This window comes from Oncorhynchus mykiss, chromosome 2, assembly GCF_013265735.2.
Source record: "Oncorhynchus mykiss isolate Arlee chromosome 2, USDA_OmykA_1.1, whole genome shotgun sequence".
In the NCBI taxonomy this organism is placed as follows: Eukaryota; Metazoa; Chordata; class Actinopteri; order Salmoniformes; family Salmonidae; genus Oncorhynchus; species Oncorhynchus mykiss.
Window position 1 is genome coordinate 69,004,575 of NC_048566.1, and position 20,914 is coordinate 69,025,488.

A 20,914-nucleotide genomic window follows, 5' to 3' on the forward strand; every position below is an offset into this window, starting at 1 on the left:
TAGCCAACAGTCAAAGTGGAATCCCTGTTTCCTTCCCTTCAGATGCTGTACGTGAAAAAAGTTTACTGGTGAAAGCAAACACCTCTGATACAATATTGTTTATTTCTTTTTCAAAATCAGGATCATTGCAGAGGAAGCTCCTTTACACCTGGGATTCTCAAACGTTTTTGGGGCCGGGGACCCCTTTTGTGATAATAAATTCATCAGGGACCCCCTCAATCAGGAAAAACTCCAGTGAGATTTATTAAAAAAAATAGCATACAAGAAGTTCTACTATGACTTTGACAGTGCATGGCCGAACTAAACACATCTCAGGCCCTGGGAAGGCCCATCTCTTGGCATCTGAGAGAACATTTAGCAGTTTTCAAGCAATTTTCCTGCAATTCTACACATTTTGTCATGGGGCAGAGATGTTTTGTTGTTGTCGCTTTAAATACTGCCTTGCCTGCATCTAACTGATCTAGGGTGTAATCATAAGTCCAACACTTGCAAACGAGAGCTTCTATTGGACAAATCCAGGTATGTTTATCCCCATTTTGTTCCATTTGCTTCTGTTTAATAATATTGTATTACACCTTCTAAACGTATTCCATTGATCCCTCGGCCAAAATGTGTTTAATCAGTTAGTAATATTCATTAAAAATATATATGTTTTAGATCTGGCTCCGGACTAGCTGCTGTACCTCATCCACAGACCCCACTTTAAGAACCCCAGCTGTGGGCCATCGAGATGAACTGTCATTTCAGATTTCAGGCTGGCCTAGAGCCAGATAGACACTGGAGACATTTTGAGAAGGGGCATTCCATGTGCAGTGCAGACCCCAAAATCTCAAACCAAACCTCAATCATAACAACACCATCTGCTAGTCCAGACAGAGTGACATCAGGGGGGGAATCCCAGAAGATGGAGACCAATGACTCTCCAATGAAGGGAATATACATCCTCAGCATTCTTACTCAAACAAGGGGCGGGGTGAACGACCCCGGTGCTCAATATTTTAGTCTGCTAACATGTTAATTCCTGCTTGCAGTTACAACACCAAGACGTTTGCATAAAACAGATGCAGTAAAGAGGTCAATGGAATTTACTGAAGTTACTTTAGAAAACTATTTCATTTAAGTAAATAAATGTCAGACAGATTACTAAGTAGACATTTATATGTGAATATGCATGCAATTTGAAAATAGGTCTTTAATTGAGACATCTATCTCTGGCCAGCAGAAAGGATGTGTCACCATCATTTTGAGAAGCTACATTAACATGGCAATTGGTTAAGTCTTGAGTCAAACTGTGGTGAATGACAAACACATTCCAAAGAATAAGCACCTCTTCAAGCCATAATAACAAACATACACTGGGGTGCAACACTGATCACACAAATATGCACAAACAACCTCACTGAAAGATACCACACTTAGTTTACAAACATCTCTCTGCACTATGCCTAACTACCTATATTCCCAGCAATCTCACCAACCTCAAGAATGGCACAACACCAACCTCGAGAATGGCACAATGGTATTATGTTCTGCTGTTGAATGACACATTGAAAATTAAAAGTAGAGGAAGAGGCAGTGACTCAAAATAACCCTCTGCTAAATCCATTTCAATATCAGGTGTCTTAACTTGAATGATCAAGATACAGGGTAAATGTCCAAATACCGTCACAACATTGACTAATTTGCCTTACTACCGATTAGTAATGCACCAAAATTGCTTATCAATGAAAACTAAAATTGAAACACAGTGTAGACATTGTTAATGTTGTAAAAGACTATTGTAGCTGGAAATGTAATATCTACATAGGCGTACAGGCCCATTATCAGCAACCATCACTCCTGTGCTCCAATGGCACGTTGTGTTAGCTAATCCAAGTTTATCATTTTAAAAGGCTAATTGATGGTTAAAAAACCCTTTTGCAATTATGTTAGCACAGCTGAAAACTGTTATACGGATTAAAGAAGCAATAAAACTGGCCTTCTTTAGATTAGCATCAGCATTTGTGGGTTCGTTTACAGGCTCAAAATGGCTATTAACAAAGATCTTTCTTCTGAAACTCAGTCTATTCTTGTTCTGAGAAATGAAGGCTATTCCATGCGAGAAATTACCAAGACAATGTTGTGTACAACGCTGTGTACAACACCCTTCACAGAAAAGCGCAAACTGGCTCTAACCAGAATAGAAAGAGGAGTGGGAGGCCCCGGTGCACAACTGAGCAAGAGGACAAGTACATTAGAGTGTTTAGTTTGAGAAACAGATGCCTCACAAGTCCTCAACTGGCAGATTCATTAAATTAAATAGTACCCGCAAAACATCAGTCTCAACGTCAACAGTGAAGAGGCGACTCCGGGATGCTGGCCTTCTAGGCAGAGTTGCAAAGAAAAAGCCATATCTCAGACTGGCCAATAAAAATAAAAGACTAAGATGGGCAAAAGAACACAGACAATGGAAAGAGGAAGATTGAAAAAAAGTGTTATGGACAGACAAATCGAAGTGTGAGGTTTTCGGATCACAAAGAAGAACATACGTGAGACGCAGAAAAAATGAAAAGATGCTGGAGGAGTGCTTTACGCCATCTGTCAAGCATGGTGGAGGCAATGTGATGGTCTGGGGGTGCTTTGGTGTTGGTAAAGTGGGAGATTTGTACAGGGTAAAAGGGATCTTGAAGAACGAAGGCTATCACTTCATTTTGCAACTCATTAACATACCCTGTGGATGGCGCTTAATTGGAGCCAATTTCCTCCTACAACAGGACAATGACCCAAAGCACAACTCCAAACTATGCAAGAACTGTTTAGAGAAGAAGCAGTCAGCTGGTATTCTGTCTATAATGGAGTGGCCAACACAGTCACCGGATCTCAACCCTATTGAGCTGTTGTGGGAGCAGCTTGACTGTATCGTACGTAAGTGCCCATCAAGCCAATCCAATTTGTGGGAGGTGCTTCAGGAAGAATGGGGTGAAATCTCTTCAGATTACCTCAACAAATTGACAACTAGAATGCCAAAGGTTTGCAAGGCTGTAATCGCTGTAAATGGAGGATTATTTGACAAAAGCCATGTTTGAAGGACATAATTATTTCAATTCAAATCCATTATTTATAACCTTGTCAACATCTTGACTATATTTTATATTCATTTTGCAACTCATTTCATGTATGTTTTCATGGAAAACAAGGACATTTCTAAGTGACCCCAGACTTTTGAACTGTAGCGTTTTTGAGTGCGGTTTTAGTGCCAGCATCGGTCTATGGTGGTATGTAGACAGCTACGAAAAATACAGATGAACTTACTAGGTAGATAGTGTGGTCTACAGCTTAACATTAGATACTCTACCTCAAGCGAGCAAAACCTCTAGACTTCCTTAGATATCGTGCACCAGCTGTTTACAAAAATACATAGGCCCCCGCCCCGTGTCTTACCAGAGACTACTGTTCTATCCTGCCGATAGTGTATAACCCGCCGATAGTGTATAACCCGCCGGCTGTATGTTATTAATGTCGTCGTTCAGCCACGACTCGGTGAAACATAAGGTATTACAGTTATTAATGTCCCGTTGGTAGGATATACATGCTTTCAGTTTGTTACATTTATTTTCCAGCAATTTAACGCTAGCTAACAGTACGGATGGCAAAGGCAGATTAGCCACTCGTCGCTTGATCCTCACAAGGCACCCGAATCTCTTTCCACAAAATCTGTTTCTTTCTCCAGCTAATGACGGGGATGAGGGCCTGTTTGGAGTATATTCTTCCCATCCGACTCATTAAATAAAAATAAAAAATTCCCATTCGAGGTGAGTAATTGCTGTTCTGATGTCCAGAAGCTCTTTTCGGTTATAAGAGACGGTAGCAGAAACATTACGTACAAAATAAGTTCCAAACAATGCAAAAACAAACTCTAGCACAGTTGGTTAAGAACCAATAGAACAGTGACTCACAGAACCAGTTTCCTTCTGTTTTCTTTGGCATTCAATCTCCCAGAGTGCAAATAATCTCAAAGGAAGGGACATAGATATGGTTCATTCATACATAACATATTTATCTTACAATCAACATCTGCAAATATGATTGGCTAAGTCTCATCCTCTACAGGATGGGTGTCCCTAAACGGGACGGTTGTTGCTGACGTATGCCAATGTGACTAGAATGTTGTTGCATACAGCCGCCAACTTTCCGGGACAAACATGTATTTTATAGGCAGAAAGCTTAAATTCTTGTTAATCTAACTGCAGTGTCCAATTAACAGTAGCTATTACAGTTAAAAAATACCATGCTATTGTTTGACGAGAGTGCACAACAATAAAAACTTTTATAACAGAAACTGGTTTGATACATTCACCTCTGAAGGTAAATAATGTACTTACATTCAGTAATCTTCCTCTGAATTGTCATCCTGAAGGTCCCAGAGATAAAATGTAGCATAGTTTTGGTTGATAAAATATTTATGTTCAAATATAGGAACTGGGGTCTACAGTTTGACCCTACTGTTGTCTCTGGCTCCACACCCACCAGGCCCAGACATCTAGATGTGTGAAAGTTAGTGTATAAGCAAATTAGCCATTATGAGTGACATTCCTGGGAGTGTGTAAACTTTAATGTTTTATTACCAAAGCATTTTTGTATGTTCTCTATAGTTATGCAGTTGCAAATGTATCAATTGACCAATTCCGCATATTTTGGCAAACTCCTGGCAGACTTGATACAAAATATTGTGTAATGTAATTCTTCACTGGATCAGTCTGAAACTTTGTACACACACGGCTGCCATCTGGTGGCCATAATCTAAATGACACCTAGACTCCTATCTGAAAGTATGTCCTTTCTATTTTATTTCAAAGATTAAGAAAAAAATAAAGGTTTTGTTTGTATCATCTTTTACCAGATCTAATGTGTTATATTCTCCTACATTAATTTCACATTTCCACAAACCTCAAAGTGTTTCCTTTCACATGGCATTAAGAACATGCATAACATTGCTTCAGGTCCTGAGCAACAGGCTGTTAGATTTGGGTTTGTCATTTTAGGCAAAAAAAAGGTTTTAAAAAAAGGCTATGATCCTTGAGGATATTATAGCAGTTTCACCATTTCAGTGAAAAATTCAAAATTCCATCCATGAGAGCAGACTGAAAAACAAGACACAGAAGACCTATTGTAAAATGAAAGCCAAAATCAGAGCTGGCTTTGTAATCCAATTAAACAGTAAACTATGCTGATATTGTTAAAACTCACTGCTCCTTTGCCTCTCCCACATAATTATAACAGACAATGTGACAAGGCATTACAAAAGATTTAAAAAAACACTTTATTTACAAATTTGCCTGCCTGTTTTCTCATGACTAATACGGAATGGTATCACTCTCCTACAGTGCGAGTATTCCTTCGCTATTTTTACACAATCCTGTCATCCTGTGTAATAGATATGGACAATTTGTCCAAAGGAATATACTTTTTAAGCACTAAATAAACAGCTGCTGGACACTGACTTTTAGGATTCAAATCGATACAGAAAACAAAATCCATTTGTAGCACACAGTTACAGAAAAATACTTAAAATGGATCGTTTAAACAAATCACACAATGCAAAAACAGTTGAGCTAATTCTATCAAAGGGTTTACTAGGCCATGCTTCTCACGGTTGAAAACCCAGCGACTGCTCCTGTATGAGAATAAAGCACTGATGCTACACACATGATACATTCCACAGAATCCGTCTAGGTTTAAATTACATCCTGTGAGTGAAAACCTTGGGGTAAATATTCAAAGACTGTTACCACCATTCACCACAATTCGTGACATTTTATAGGCCTAATAAAGAAAACAGGACCTAAAGATCGATTCAGAGTGTTCATAGATTGTGAAGAGGCAAGGAAACTATGTTTTGTCGACATCTCGGCAGGAAACCAAGAAAGCTCTCAACTCCTCATGTTAACATAGTGAGTGTATTTGTGTATGTGTGTATGTACAGTACAGGAGGGTTCTAGAAGGCATAGCGTGTGCGGATGTCCTCCAGTTTCTTTGAGACCTCAGGGGGAGTACGGTCCAGCTCCTCAGCAACACTCTTCTGCTTGTGGGGGTCCATGGAGTTGAACTGCTCACACAGATCTCCATCTATCACATTCTGCACAGACAGGAGAGAGGGTCAGACACAGTAGGTAAGAGACTGTCTGGATGCCAAAGAACAAGGCTTCCGATTTCCGCAATCATGTTCAGAGACCACATGCAATCTGTTAATAATTCACAGCATGTCTACAGTCCAAGTCCAGAACAGACTATGGGAGGCGCACAGTAGTACATAGAGCCTTGACTACATGGCATCAAGTAACTCATGCAAGCAGTACAATTTGATTTATTTTTTTAAATACACCTCATGGAACAGCGGGGACTGTGAAGCAACACAAACAAAGACACATGCATACAAACACGATAACACACGCACTATACACACACGTTACAGATATGTGGTAGTAGAGTAGGGGCCTGAGGGCACACACTTAATCTGTTATGAATGTATTGTCATGTTTTTAAAATGTATAACTGCCTTAATTTTGCTGGACCCCAGGAAAAGAAGCTGCCGCCTTGGCAGGAACTAATGGGGATCTATAATAAACCCCAGGAAGAGTAGCTGCCAACTTGGCATGAACTAATGGGGATCTATAATAAACCCCAGGAAGAATAGCTGCTTCCTTGGCAGGAACTAATGGGGATTCATAATAAATACACTAATGATACTGATCCAGCCAAATGTATGTCAGGAACCACATGCAGTTGGTTCCTGGCATAACTTTTCACCCAAAATATTTGGTATCAGATTCCATTTGTTAACATTGGTGTCCTCTGGACATATTCCCTCTACATCACTGGGAGTATAAATTGTGGCTTTCTTTGCCCCACCATCCTAGGGGAATAGTAATGCAACCTAATCAGGTAGTACCCACCTTTACAGGGAAGTAGTAGGAGCGGAAGCTGAGGTGGTCCCTGCCACACAGAGGGGGGAACTCTGAGCGCATATGCATCTCTAAGTGCTGGAAGAAGTCATGATCCTGAAGACAGAGAGGCACACCATAGATTAATTATCAACATCAATTAATGCTGTCCAGACCCCCAAAAATATTTTGACCAATCGATTGGTTGAAATTGTAAAAACATGTATTTGTCCCTTGCATTCAGAAAGTTTGACACCTTGACCTTTTCCACATTTTGTTATGTTACAGCCGCATTCTAAAATTGAGTAAATTGTTTTTTTCATCAATCTACACATAATACACCATAATGAAGCATTAACAGGTTTTTAGAAATGTTAGCACATTTAATAAAAATAAAAAACTGAAATATCACATTTACATACTTTCTGTACACCAGTCAGTGTGAACCGGAATGACTTGACAACGCTGGCCAAATAAAATTTTGCTACAAACAAAACAAACAGAGTTAAAATGGTCCCAGTCTGCCGTGAAGCATTCATCCATGTATACTGGTAAGAGTCTAGCTACATTTTCAGGTATTACACGTTTCTAATTTTGGCAGAAAGTTGTTTTCATATCAAGTTAAAAGCATGCTGTTAACTAGCTAGTGAACGCTAGCTTGCTCGCTCGCTATGTAATGTTAAATGTATAATCTTTGTTGTGATATAATTCGAATCAGAAATCCATTTGCATTCTTTGTTATAGCCTAAAGTTAGCTATCTAACATTGAACCTGGTTGGTTAGCTTTAGCTACCTGCAGATTAATGCTACAGCTATGACTATGTATTGGTTGATAGTAGTAAGATTGGGGATAATGCCGGTTCCTTGTTTAGCTAGCTAGCTACATGTCTAAACAAAATATTAATACAATATTTTTATCTGGACACTTTATTTTTGAATTGCTACTATGCTATAAAAAAGTATTATTTAACCTTTATTTAACTAGGCAAGTCAGTTATAACAAATTCGTATTTACAAGAAACCATTTCACTGTACTGTTTACACATGTATTCTGTGCATGTGACATATCAACTTTTTATTTATATAGTGTGGGTTTACTAGAGACAGTAATGTGAAGAACAATATGACATGCATCAAAGTCAGATTAGCAAATAGGCCAATGACTAGATAGTGTATTTTTACCTGGAGTTTTTCTTTGTTGTAGGCTACTACTTTCACCAATTTTAGTCTTGAAATCTTCGGTTGTTAACTAAACTAATATTTCGGTTTAGCAAATGGCCTCACATGAATCCTTAAAGAAATGGGTGGTGCTATGGCTAAAAAGGGTGTGAAAAAGGCTGAATGGGTGTAGACAAAGAAGAGCTATCCAGTAGGTGTACCAAAACGTTCAACGACCATTTTCTCAAAAGTGGGGTTACAAGTGAATCAACTTTCAACGCAGAATTACTTAACCATTGTTCTTCAACTGCAGTGTTTAATATACAATTTTCTAGCTCTGAATCTCTACTTGTATCCAATGTAAAAAACTGCATTTCAAATTTTGCTACATAAGCCCAATTCGAGGCAGTCGGTCACATAGACAGTTGTATGCCTTTCCAATCATGTCCAATCAATTGAATTTACCACAGGTGGACTCCAATCAAGTTGTAGAAACATCTCAAGGACGATCAATGGAATCAGGATGCACCTGAGCACAATTGAGTCTCATAGCAAAGGCTCTGAATACTTATGTAAATTTATTTTTATACATTTGCAAACATTTCTAAAAACCTGTTTTTGCTTTGTCATTATGGGGTATTGTGTGTAGATTGATGAGGAAAACAATTAATGTAATCTATTTTAGAATAAGGGTGTAGTGTAAAAAAAGGTGGGAAAAGTTGAGGGGTCTGAATACTTTAAGAATGCACTGTAGACACACCTTTGTTTTAATCATATCAACTATATATGCATTGAGCATGTCTGATGCTTTAAGTGCACTGTTTAATGAAAGACACAAATGACTAGAGATACATCTTCCAGATAACCAGAAGGAAAAAAAAGTAATCTGACCATCCTCGTCCCGCTCCTACTGACTTTACTCTCCTGAATTTGCAGATAATATGCTACACGCGGAGTCTGCAAACTTTCTCGTGTGGATTTCTAATTTGAACAGCAATCTTGAAGTTGATCCACAGATTTTCAATGGGATTCAAGTCTGGGCTTTGGCTGGGGCCAGTCTCCCAGTCCCTGATGCTGAAAAGCATCCCCATAGCATGATGCTGCCACCACCATGCCCTACAGTAGGGATGGTGTTAAACAAGTGATGATCTGCCAGACAAAGCGCTTTGCATTCAGGCCAAAGAGCTACATTTTTGTCTCATTAGACCACAGCATCTTTTGCCACTCAAGAACATTCAGAGACTTGTCCCGAAGTCACTCCTGCATTGTCTTGGCTCTGCACTTAGGGGTATTGTCCTGTTGGAAGGTGTACCTTCGCCCCAGTCCGAGGTCCTGAGCACTCAAGGTTTTCATCAAGGATCTCTGTACTTTGCCTTTTGGCAAACTCTAAGCGGGCTGTCATGTGCTTTTTACTGAGGAGTAGCTTCCGCCTGACCACTATCATAAAGGCCTGATTGGTGGAGTGCTGCAGAGATTATGGTTGACCTTCTGGAAGGTTCTCACATCTCAACAGAGGAACTCTGCCAGAGTGACCATCAGGTTCTTGGTCACCTCCCTGACCAAGGCCCTTCTCCCCCGATTGCTCAGTTTGGCTGGACGACCAGCTATAGGAAGAGTCTTGCTGGTTCCAAACTTCTTCCATTTAAGAGTGATGGAGGCCACGGTGATCTTGGGGACCTTCAATGCTGTAGACATTTTTTGGTACCCTTTCCCAGATCTGTGCCTAGACACCAACCTGTCGTCTCTGAGCTCTACGGACAATTCCTTCAACCTCATGGCTTGGTTTTTGCTTTGACATGCACGGTCAACTGTGAGACCTTGTATAGACAGGTGTGTGCCTTTCCAAACAATGTCCAATCAATTGAATTTACCACAGGTGGACCAGTCAAGTTATAGAAACATCTCAAGGATGTACAATGAAAACAGGATACACCTGAGCCCAATTTCAAGACTCATAGCAAAGGGTCTGAATAAGTATGCAAGTAAAGCATTTGTTATTTATTTCTAATACATTAGCAAACATTTCAAAAACCTGTTTTCGCTTTGTCATTATGGGGTATTGTGTGTAGATTGATGAGGGAAATTAATGTAATAAATTTTAGAATAAAGCTAAAACGTAACAAAATTTGGGAAAAGTCAAAGGGTCTGAATACTTTCCGAAAGCACTGTATGACTCATCACAATTCTATCTAGGAGATGTACGGACAGTTCCTTTAACCTAATAGTTTCTGCTCTGACATGCACTGTCAACTATGGAACCTTCTATAGACAGGTCTGTTTCTTTCTAAATCATGTCCAAACAATTGAATTGGCCACAGGTGGAATCCAAACAAGTTGTAATGATGGAAATTGGATGCACACACGCTGAATTTGGAAGGGTGCAAATAACTTATGTAAATTCGATTTCGGTATTTCATTATCAATAAATTTGCAAAACTTTCTCAAAACATATTTTCACTTAAACATTATGGGGTGTTGTGTGTAGATTGGTGAGATGTAAAACAAATATTGTATAAATTTTGAATTCAGGCTGTAACAACAAAATGTGGAATAAGTCAAGCAGTATGAATACTTTCTGAAAACACTATGTGTGTGTGTGTGTGTGTGTGTGTGTGTGTGTGTGTGTGTGTGTGAGGTACCTCGTGGGAAGTGAAGGGCACCAGGATGCCGATGCCTCCAGAAAGAGTTGTGTAGACCAGAGATTCCGAGCCTCCAGGGATCAGTGTGGTCTTCTGCAGTGACAGCACCGTCTCCCCAATGTGGTAGTTCATGATCACTTCAGCCTGACACGGGGAACAGACATGGTACAGGGTCAGGCACAGACAGGGCATTACAGAACAACTCTCACCCATGACACACACCCAGAAAACATTGCTTATATGTACCCTTTTTACCAATTGCCCACAATAAATCCAAGCGGAGGGAATTTCCCACTGACTACCTAAACATCTTCTAGCTCTTAAAAGCTTCCAATAAACAGCTAAAAGGAAAACAGTATATTTAACAGCAAATTGGCCTGGAGAGCTGCCAAGATTTGGAGAGCAGGTCTGGCCTCGGATGAGGCAAACCACAACATCACCAAGACAAACAGTGATCCAGAGCGAGAGACCGACAACAAGTCTCTATAGAGCTGTGATGCTGTGACAGAAGAGCAGAAAGCCTGTACCTTCTGAGAAGCTCCGTTCAGCAGACCTCTATCCCACAATGCTTTGTTCCCAGTTGGGTCCTCATCCACATCGTCACTGGTGTTAGGGGGAAGGCGCACCTGAGGGGGTACAAAATGTAAGTGTAAAAGCCTTCAAGATGTTTGTGGCATCATTGAAATATCATAAATTGGTTAAAACTGTTAGTATGACGCGTCAGGCAAACACTCCCTTTTAGAGAAAAGGTAGTATCCAATATAATACCCAACACCTTTGACAGAAAGGAACAATAAAGAGCGACCACATACAATGCTGATGTTGCCAAACTTGTCGGCTGAAGCCATGGTGTCGTAGTCCAGCAGGCAGGCAGTGGTGACCCAGCGAGGGTGGGTGTCGTCAGCGAAGATGATGAGCTGATTCTCGTTGCGCTTGTAGCGCACCCAGAACAGACTCTCCTGTACATCAGTCACTATGACCCGCTGACCGATGGTGTGGATACCAGTCACCAGGTTGGGCACATGCTGCAAACGAGATAGATGACATCAACTAAACAACTCTGTCCTCAATGGACTGCCATATGGATTTAATTTGGAAGGTCTGGAACCTAAACAAGAGGTGGACAGTGGTAAATTGTCCTTTGGTACAATGGATGGATGATGCTGTGGCCTTTTATCTTTGATTTTGGAAGGTGATTCTTACAAATCAATCTTCTTCCGAACATGATTACTGCACTTAGATCGCAAACAATTCTACAGTGGTTAACTTGATTCCTTTGAGACCTGAACCTGAAGTATTTTAGTTCAGTCTTAAACTAGGCTGGGTGGCAAATTGTATTTTACTATATACCGGTATCTATCCAAACAATGCTGTGGATAGATGATTTGTTAATTTGTTCCATTAAATAATTCAGTAATGATTCAAATATATAGCAATCATCAATTTTAAAATCAGCAGTAAGAAACTGCTCTTCAGCTGAGAACGACTAGGAAACTTGCAAGAACAAGTCAACAACTTCGGGACTGCCGTCACGTTGCGAAAGTAAAAACTGAAATTTAATAGAGGTCAAATAGAATGATTAATCTCATAAAGAAATAAATAAGGCATACTAAGACCAAATAAATGTGACAGTATACATGACAAACTACTGCAGGAAATGAATTGATTACATTTCTTGAAGTTCATGTTGGAATTAATTAACTATGCAAATGGTAACCACTGGTCAAGTACCAGTGTTTGTGGTTACAAAGGAGGATTTATATTCAATGTTCTACAAATAAGACTACGTCAACCTAAAATAATAGGATAAAAACTGACAGTGAAGTTCAGTTGAAAAGTATAAAGCAATCGGAATGAAGAAAGCCCATTAAAACAACTTACAATTAATTTGCACTACTCAAAGCATGTTTAGAACTATTAATATTCAGAAACATCAAATACCATCATAAATGGACATAAATAAATTCACTAAATGTCAAAGTCATAAATCATTTTAAAAACATTAATAAAAACATTCTTTCTTTCTCTCTCTCGGAGGACCTGAGCCCTAGGACCATGCCCCAGGACTACCTGACATGATGACTCCTTGCTGTTCCCAGTCCACCTGGCCGTGCTGCTGCTCCAGTTTCAACTGTTCTGCCTTATTATTATTCGACCATGCTGGTCATTTATGAACATTTGAACATCTTGGCCATGTTCTGTTATAATCTCCACCCGGCACAGCCAGAAGAGGACTGGCCACCCCACATAGCCTGGTTCCTCTCTAGGTTTCTTCCTAGGTTTTGGCCTTTCTAGGGAGTTTTTCCTAGCAACCGTGCTTCTACACCTGCATTGCTTGCTGTTTGGGGTTTTAGGCTGGGTTTCTGTACAGCACTTTGAGATATCAGCTGATGTACGAAGGGCTATATAAAATAAATACATTTGATTTGAATTTGAATATGGCAGTTGTTACCGATGTCTAAAAACACTAATATTCTAAGATTTAAACTGTACACGACTTGATTGCAAATGTAAAACAAGTGCCGTGCTAAGCACTTTCAACTCTTTGCGACAGCCCTTTTTTATTTCGGCTACATCAATGAATTTTTAAATCAGAGAAAAATAAAAAAAATAACATAGTAGGTTACAAAGTAGAGCTTCATAGCCATGTTTTAATGTATGGGTTGACAGGGATTGGTCCAAATTTACATCCAGCCATCCCCATTTCCATGACGAGTGCTAGCTTGCTAGCTGTGTGGGAGTGATTGACGCAGTTTGTGCGATACAGCCATTGGCTGTATTTTGCCAGCTGAAAAGGTTGTGATTGATGGTTGAAAACTACGAGAATTCTGTGGCTACAGCCCTACAATCGATAAAAACATTGATAAATACCAGTGAATTGAGAGCACTTTGAGTATTTTGTCTAGATCGTTGACAAAAACATTACAATTATATCGATTTGAATCCCACTTTGTAACAGAGAAAGTAAAGTGGTACAATTACAAAAGACAGTCGCAGGAGCATCAATCTGACACTGACACTTCCTGGTCTGAGAGCTTGTTAGCCGTCCTAACCAGCAACTTACCACACTGCCGTCTGGTCTTGTGTTTACACAGTAGTCAATAGTTTATTATACATCCTTGTGTGTTTGTATTTTTGTGTTTGTTTGTAACGTCAAGCTCCCGTCTCACCTTGTTCTCACACTTCCGGAGCAGCTTCTTCTTGCCCAGGTCATAGATGCGCAGCAGTTTGCCAACGCCCACCAGCACACGGCCCTGGAACGGAGCGATTGCCAGAGGAACGTCCTCCACTGGAGTCTGTCAAAACAACATGCCTTTACCATGTCAACAACTGATCGTAAAGGTCAGTAACATACTACCCTGAAAGGACATTCTGTAGAGCATGTCAAAGCATACACATTTCTTTGAGTTTGGGTGGATGAGAAGTTGAGCTTCACCACCCATCTAGAGAACTTTGTCAGGGAACTCAAGATGCATATTGGGTTTTATTACCGGCACAAAGCTGTTTTTTCCTTCTAGACAGAAAATAGGTGATTTGTTGTACTTTTCTCTCTGTGTTGCTCTACACTGAAGGCTCTTAACTCTGTATCATGCAGCCTTTCGTTTGGTCAACAATCAGAAATGTCCAACTCACCATTGTGATCAATAGTGTTGTCAGGTGGACATCACTAGCAAAAAGCAGGCTCAAACATTCTTATGTATAAGGCCATTTTAAGTATCTTCTCTTTAGCACAACATTTTGCCTCTTGCCAGGCCAACACCGTAAATAAGAATTCCTTAATAGACTCTAGAATACTGATAAGACCCACAGACTGGAAAAGGGCAGCCGGCTCCAACAGAGTCACCATTGTCCCTCAGGGAGTTGGGTAAGGGGGGGGGGGGGGGGGGTAAGAATGATGGTACTCTGACTCTCAAAGGGCAATTATGACCATCCCGAAAATAATGTCTGTGGTAAACACAGGCTCAAGAGATCTAATACATATTTTGTTCCATGAGATAATCTTTACCAACTAATTTGTGAATTTTGAAGCATTTATTTAATCAAAACAAGCACATAACTCAGGGGTGTCAAACTCAACCAGTGCGAGGGCCATACTGAAAAGACCACAAATTCGTAGTTTTAATAGAAATAATATGGCCCTTGATGTACATAGCATTAAACAAAAAAACTAAATAGATCAATAATATTGGTCCAGCCTTTGCTGCTATGCTTGCAAATGTGCATAATATGCTGCAAAAAAAAGTATTTAACTACAAATAACAAAACCGTAGCTAGGTTGTTGTAACATTAATATTTGTTTTGCACTGCATGAATCACCGGTGCGGTTGAAATCAGCATTCCTGTATGGTGCACTTCAAATGTCTTATAGTTGAGTAGCCAGCCTATGCTACTGCTCAAATGTTGCTGTAATAGGCATGCTTGTTTCTCCTCCGCGTGGTGTTTTGTTGCAGGTTTTGTTTTTTTGAAATTCGTTGTCAAGCTTTAAAAATAGAAGCCAGGCAGCAAACTTTTAATAGCCTAGCGAGGACTGTGGTATGGGTCTGTACAATTTCCCTCCGCTGCATGCGGTAAACGGGACACACAATAGCAGCGCATCCAGCTGTAGTTTCAGAAAATAGATGACTCAACTGTCAATTTATACCTGCTTGTAAATCCTTTATCTAGTAACTAGATTACATTTAATGTAGGCTACAGTTGAGCAGATTATTATTTCGGATTTCCACACATGGGTAACATAATTTAGCAGGACCTGACAAATTTCAGCCCTTTAAAAACTGATTTTACGTAATTATACGTCCTTTCCATGACAGAAGACATTAGCTGTATCTTTTTTTTTATACCACACAAATGACCAAACGACTGGCTACTCCGACTGCCAAACTGCGATCTTGAATTCAAACAGCCCAGACCAATAAAGCGACACACAGCTTGTACGATATTACGAAGAAATATATATATACAGTGGGGCAAAAGTACTTAGTCAGCCACCAATTGTGCAAGTTCTCCCACTTAAAAAGATGAGAGAGGCCTGTAATTTTCATCATAGGTACACTTCAACTATGACAGACAAAATAAGAAAAAAAGATTTTTAATTAATTTATTTGCAAATTATGGTGGAAAATAAGTATTTGGTCAATAACAAAAAAGTTTCTCAATTTGTTATATACCCTTTGTTGACAATGACAGAAGTCAAACATTTTCTGTAAGTCTTTTCACACACTGTTGCTGGTATTTTGGCCCATTCCTCCATGCAGATCTCCTCTAGAGCAGTGATGTTTTAGGGCTGTTTCTGGGCAACACGGACTTTCAACTTCCTCCAAAGACTTTCTATGGGGTTAAGATCTGGAGACTGGCTAGGCCACTCCAGGACCTTGAAATGCTTCTTACGAAGCCACTCCTTCGTTGCCCGGGCGGTGTGTTTGGGATCATTGTCATGCTGAAAGACCCAGCCACGTTTCATCTTCAATGCCCTTGCTGATGGAAGGAGGTTTTCACTCAAAATCTCACGATACATGGCCCCATTCATTCTTTCCTTTACACGGATCAGTCGTCCTGGTCCCTTTGCAGAAAAACAGCCCCAAAGCATGATGTTTCCACCCCCATGCTTCACAGTAGGTATGGTGTTCTTTGGATGCAATTCAGCATTCTTTGTCCTCCAAACACAACGAGTTGAGTTTTTACCAAAAAGTTATATTTTGGTTTCATCTGACCATATGACATTCTCCCAATCTTCTTCTGGATCATCCAAATGCTCTCTAGAAAACTTCAGACGGGCCTGGACATGTACTGGCTTAAGCAGGGGGACACGTCTGGCACTGCAGGATTTGAGTCCCTGGCGGCGTAGTGTGTTACTGATGGTAGGCTTTGTTACTTTGGTCCCAGCTCTCTGGTCTCTAGGTCCCCCCGTGTGGTTCTGGGATTTTTGCTCACCGTTCTTGTGATCATTTTGACCCCATGGGGTGAGATCTTGCGTGGAGCCCCAGATCGAGGGAGATTATCAGCAGTCTTGTATGTCTTCCATTTCCTAACAATTGCTCCCACAGTTGATTTCTTCAAACCAAGCTGCTTACCTATTGCAGATTCAGTCTTCCCAGCCTGGTGCAGGTCTACAATTTTGTTTCTGGTGTACTTTGACAGCTCTTTGGTCTTGGCCATAGTGGAGTTTGGAGTGTGACTGTTTGAGGTTGTGGACAGGTGTCTTTTATACTGATAACAAGTTCAAACAGGTGCCATTATTACAGGTAACGAGTGGAGGACAGAGGAGCCACTTAAAGAAGAATTTACAGGTCTGTGAAAGCCAGAAATCTTGCTTGTTTGTAGGTGACCAAATACTTACTTTCTTTGTGGCATTGCACACACTCACCATAATTTGCTAATAAATTCATTTAAAATCCTACAATGTGATTTTCTGGATTTTTTTTTTCTTATTTTGTCTGTCATAGTTGAAGTGTACCTATGATGAAAATTACAGGCCTCTCATCTTTTTAAGTGGGAGAACTTGCACAATTGGTGGCTGACTAAATACTTTTTTGCCCCACTGTGTGTTTGTGTGTGTGATATATATATATATATATATATATGTATATCATAGGCTACAGTAGGCTACTAAATACAATTTTGAGTGGCACACACTCACCTAATGATGACGCCATAGGCTACTCACGATGATGGCCGAAGCGCTAGTCGTGGCAACAGCCTATCTCAAGATGACGTACTTTGAAAAACGGTGCTGCGGTTAGCTAAAAATAGTTTTTATTGGTTCTACAGACGGATAAGTCTTCTATTTTCAGCAGTAGGAATTTGCTTTCAACTGTACGTTTTTCCCAAGATTGTATTTTTTAAATTTGCACAAGGATAAACAGACAGCCGCAACCAACATTAGAAATATAATCCTTAGATAGATAGCAGTAGGGTTGCACATTTTGGGGAATACTCAAGAGGTGGAAACTTTCCGTCTGAATTAATGGGAATATATGGTAATTCAAGGAAATATATGCAAATTAATATTAATACAATTTAAATGTTTTTTTGCATTGGATATATTTACCATATCATATGGGGACAGAAACAAACATTTTACCTTATCATAAGTAGACATAATTACAAATGATTAAATCCTTCCAATAGAAATTTAAAAAACTATTTAGTTACGACTTGAACTTGAATTAAATGAGTTGACTCTTCACATGGGATGATTTCACCGAACAACAAAAGGGAATATTGAATGATCCATCGCATCTCCTAAAAACATTTTCAACATACATCTGTAAAATTATAGTCTAAAAATTAAATCTTTGGTTGTCTTCCATGTCTTCTCCCTGGACCTCCTCAATGTCCTCCGCTTGAACATCAGACTGAGGCCTCATCTTCACTGTCACTTTCCAACCTAGTTGAGAATGGCTTGTTGTTGAGCCTCAAAAAGCCTCACATTTGCACAGATGGTCACCAATTTGTCAACCCTTGTATTGGTCAGCCTGTTGCGTGCTTTGGTGTATGTGTTCCCAAACAAGGACCAGTTGCGCTCTGAGGAGGCTGATGTTGGTGGGAATTGGAGGATGATGGAGGCAACAGGGGAAAGAGTCTCAGATCCACAAAGTGGCTGATGAGATGTTGGCATGACTGCAATATTGCATCTCCATCCCAAAGCCCTTGCTTGGAAGTGTACTTTGCCAGACTGCCAAGAACCTTTCCCTCATCCAGGCCAAGGTGGTGAGACATGGTAATGATGACAAAATACATAATCCAGGAGATCCTCTTGATGGCTGTGCATATCGGCAGACTGTGATATGGCCATTTCTTTGAGAGACTCCTTTCCCTTCATGAGACTGTCAAACAACACCCCAAAGGGTGTTGCTGGGCAGCTTCAATGTGGTGCTCTTATTCTTCTCACTTTGCTTGGTGAGGTAGATTGCTGCTATAACTTCACATACCTAACCATTTCCTTGGCTTGCTTGTAGTGTCATGATGTCCTTGAGTAGCAGATTCAATGCATGAGCAGCACAGCCAATGGGTGTGACATGAGGATAGGACTCCTCCACTTTAGACCAAGCAGCCTTCATGTTCATAGCATTGTCTGTCACCAGTGCAAATACCTTCTGTGGTCCAAGGTCATTGATGACTGCCTTCAGCTCTTCTGTAATGTAGAGACGGATGTGTCGGTTGTCCCGTGTCTGTACTCTTGTAGAATACTGGTTGAGGCGTGGAGATGATGTAGTTCATTATTCCTTGCCCACGAACATTCTACCACCCATCAGAGATGATTGCAATACAGTCTGCTTTCTTTATGATTTTCTTTAACTCTGTTGTACTCCGCATCCAGCAAATGAGTAGATAAAGCATGTCTGGTTGGAGGGGTGTATGCTGGGCGAAGAACATTCAGAAATCTTCTCCAATAGACATTGCCTGTGAGAATCAGAGTTGAACCAGATGCATACACAGCTCGAGCAAGACATTAATCATTTCCCTGACTACATTCCTTTATCGAGTCAAAATAATTCCAGGAGTACCATGAGCTGTTGTTATCGACAAGGTGTCTGATTTATCATTTTCACCTCGAATAGAAGTAGAGGGACTTTTGTCAGAGGTTGCTTGTTGTGAGCGCTGAGGGACATGTATGTACTTGGCCATTTGATTCTGCATCTTTGATGCATTCTTCACATATTATTTTAGCACTGTATTTGCAAATATACACAGCTTTTCCTTCTACATTAGCTGCAGTGAAATGTCTTCACACATCAGATAGTGCCCGTGGCATTTTACTGTAAAGATTAGAAAAATTTTAAAACCCCCAAAACAATTCCATGTACAGACAAATAGTTAAGCAGTTAGATTGAACAACTCCTTTGTAAGATACATTTTTAAAATGAAACATGGAATCAGGTGAATTAACACTCCTCAGTTAGCAGACTCAAGCAAGCTAAAACCCATATGGTTGCAAAAACTAACCAGCAAAAATTGTTAACAAGTTAGAAATGATTTAATAACTTTGCTGTAGGCTACTATTTAGTAGTTAACAAAAAAAGCATGTAAGTTATAAAATATATTCACCCCACCCAGTATTGCAATCAAAACTTACCAGAAAGCATGTAGTCCTTGGCTCACAGTGTAGTAGTGTGGGCTCAATAGTATCTCATTAGTGTGCAAGATCTTGAGATTCAGCTGTACATGTGATGGGAGAATGCACTGTGCATGCAGAGGGTTGCAATTCCATTGAATTGGGGATAGTTTAACCAAAATATGCCACAAGACCTAGAATTGCCTTATGTGTATCCCACAAAAAAGGTTCACTGTTATAAGCTAACTTTTTGATGAATTTAAGCACAATACCCCAAATTCCAGGGCTTAACATCCCATTGAAAATGTCAAACCATTTGCAACCCTAGATGTCAGTTCCTATTCAAGTTAGGACTGGCATCCATTGCTATTGCTTCCATCAATTTAACAATCAAATTTCCAGTGTAAGAGGTTACAAAACCCTTTTGGATTATGTGTCTATGGCCACAAAGTGACAACCTGTATATTTGACACGCATGCTGCCCAAACTGCAGGCCTACCCGAATGTGGACATACCGGCAACTGCCAAAACAAAGGAAACACTTCAGTAAACAAGGGATACAAAGTATATGTTAAGGTGTGGGGTGCATTTTCCTGGCATGATTTAGGTCCACTTGTAGAATCTATGCCAAGGCGCATTGAAGCTGTTCTGGCAGGCCATGGAAGCGGGCTAAAATTAATTGACAACCCAAATCATTACGAAGGCAGGATAGAAATGTATCACAGGCCTTGTGCTTGGCACGTGACAAAGGCTTCATAATTCAAAAAGGTAATGTTAAGTTACATATTATAGGGCCTTTTAAAATGTTTTATTTTTTGCCCGATTCCGTTTCCCCCCCTCCAAATTCAGTTATCTCGGTTTTGTTTTTCCAGGTTTCCCCTTCCCTCCATTTCTTTTCAGGGGTTTGCTCTCAAAATCACACCTTTTTGAACAAGAATTTGTTCCTTGTTGACTTGCCTGGTTAAATGGTTAAACAAAAATGTAAAGTAGAAAATACTGATAAGACCCGCTGAGACTGGAAAAGGGACAGAAAGTCAGAATGCGTCAACAAAGTCACCATTGTCCCTCAGGGAGTTGGGTAAAGGGGGGGGGGGGGGGTGGAAACAAGAAAGAGTACTCTGACTCTCAAATGGCAATTATGA

At 40.1% G+C, this 20,914-nt stretch overlaps 1 protein-coding gene across 2 annotated transcripts in view; it reads right to left on the bottom strand.

Moving 5' to 3' along the window:
• Positions 1 to 5,275: 5,275 nt before the first annotated feature.
• sf3b3 (splicing factor 3b, subunit 3) overlaps positions 5,276 to 20,914 on the bottom strand; it is a 49,549-nt gene continuing 33,910 nt past the window's right edge. For both annotated transcript variants that reach the window (XM_021569849.2, XM_021569841.2), the window contains exons 22-27: positions 13,888 to 14,013; positions 11,530 to 11,742; positions 11,245 to 11,343; positions 10,718 to 10,861; positions 6,933 to 7,037; positions 5,276 to 6,115 (exon numbers count right to left, since the gene is read on the bottom strand). In XM_021569849.2, coding sequence (XP_021425524.1) covers positions 5,975 to 6,115; positions 6,933 to 7,037; positions 10,718 to 10,861; positions 11,245 to 11,343; positions 11,530 to 11,742; positions 13,888 to 14,013 — 828 coding nt within the window. In that variant the 3' untranslated portion in view covers positions 5,276 to 5,974. The remainder of the gene's footprint in view (positions 6,116 to 6,932; positions 7,038 to 10,717; positions 10,862 to 11,244; positions 11,344 to 11,529; positions 11,743 to 13,887; positions 14,014 to 20,914) is intronic.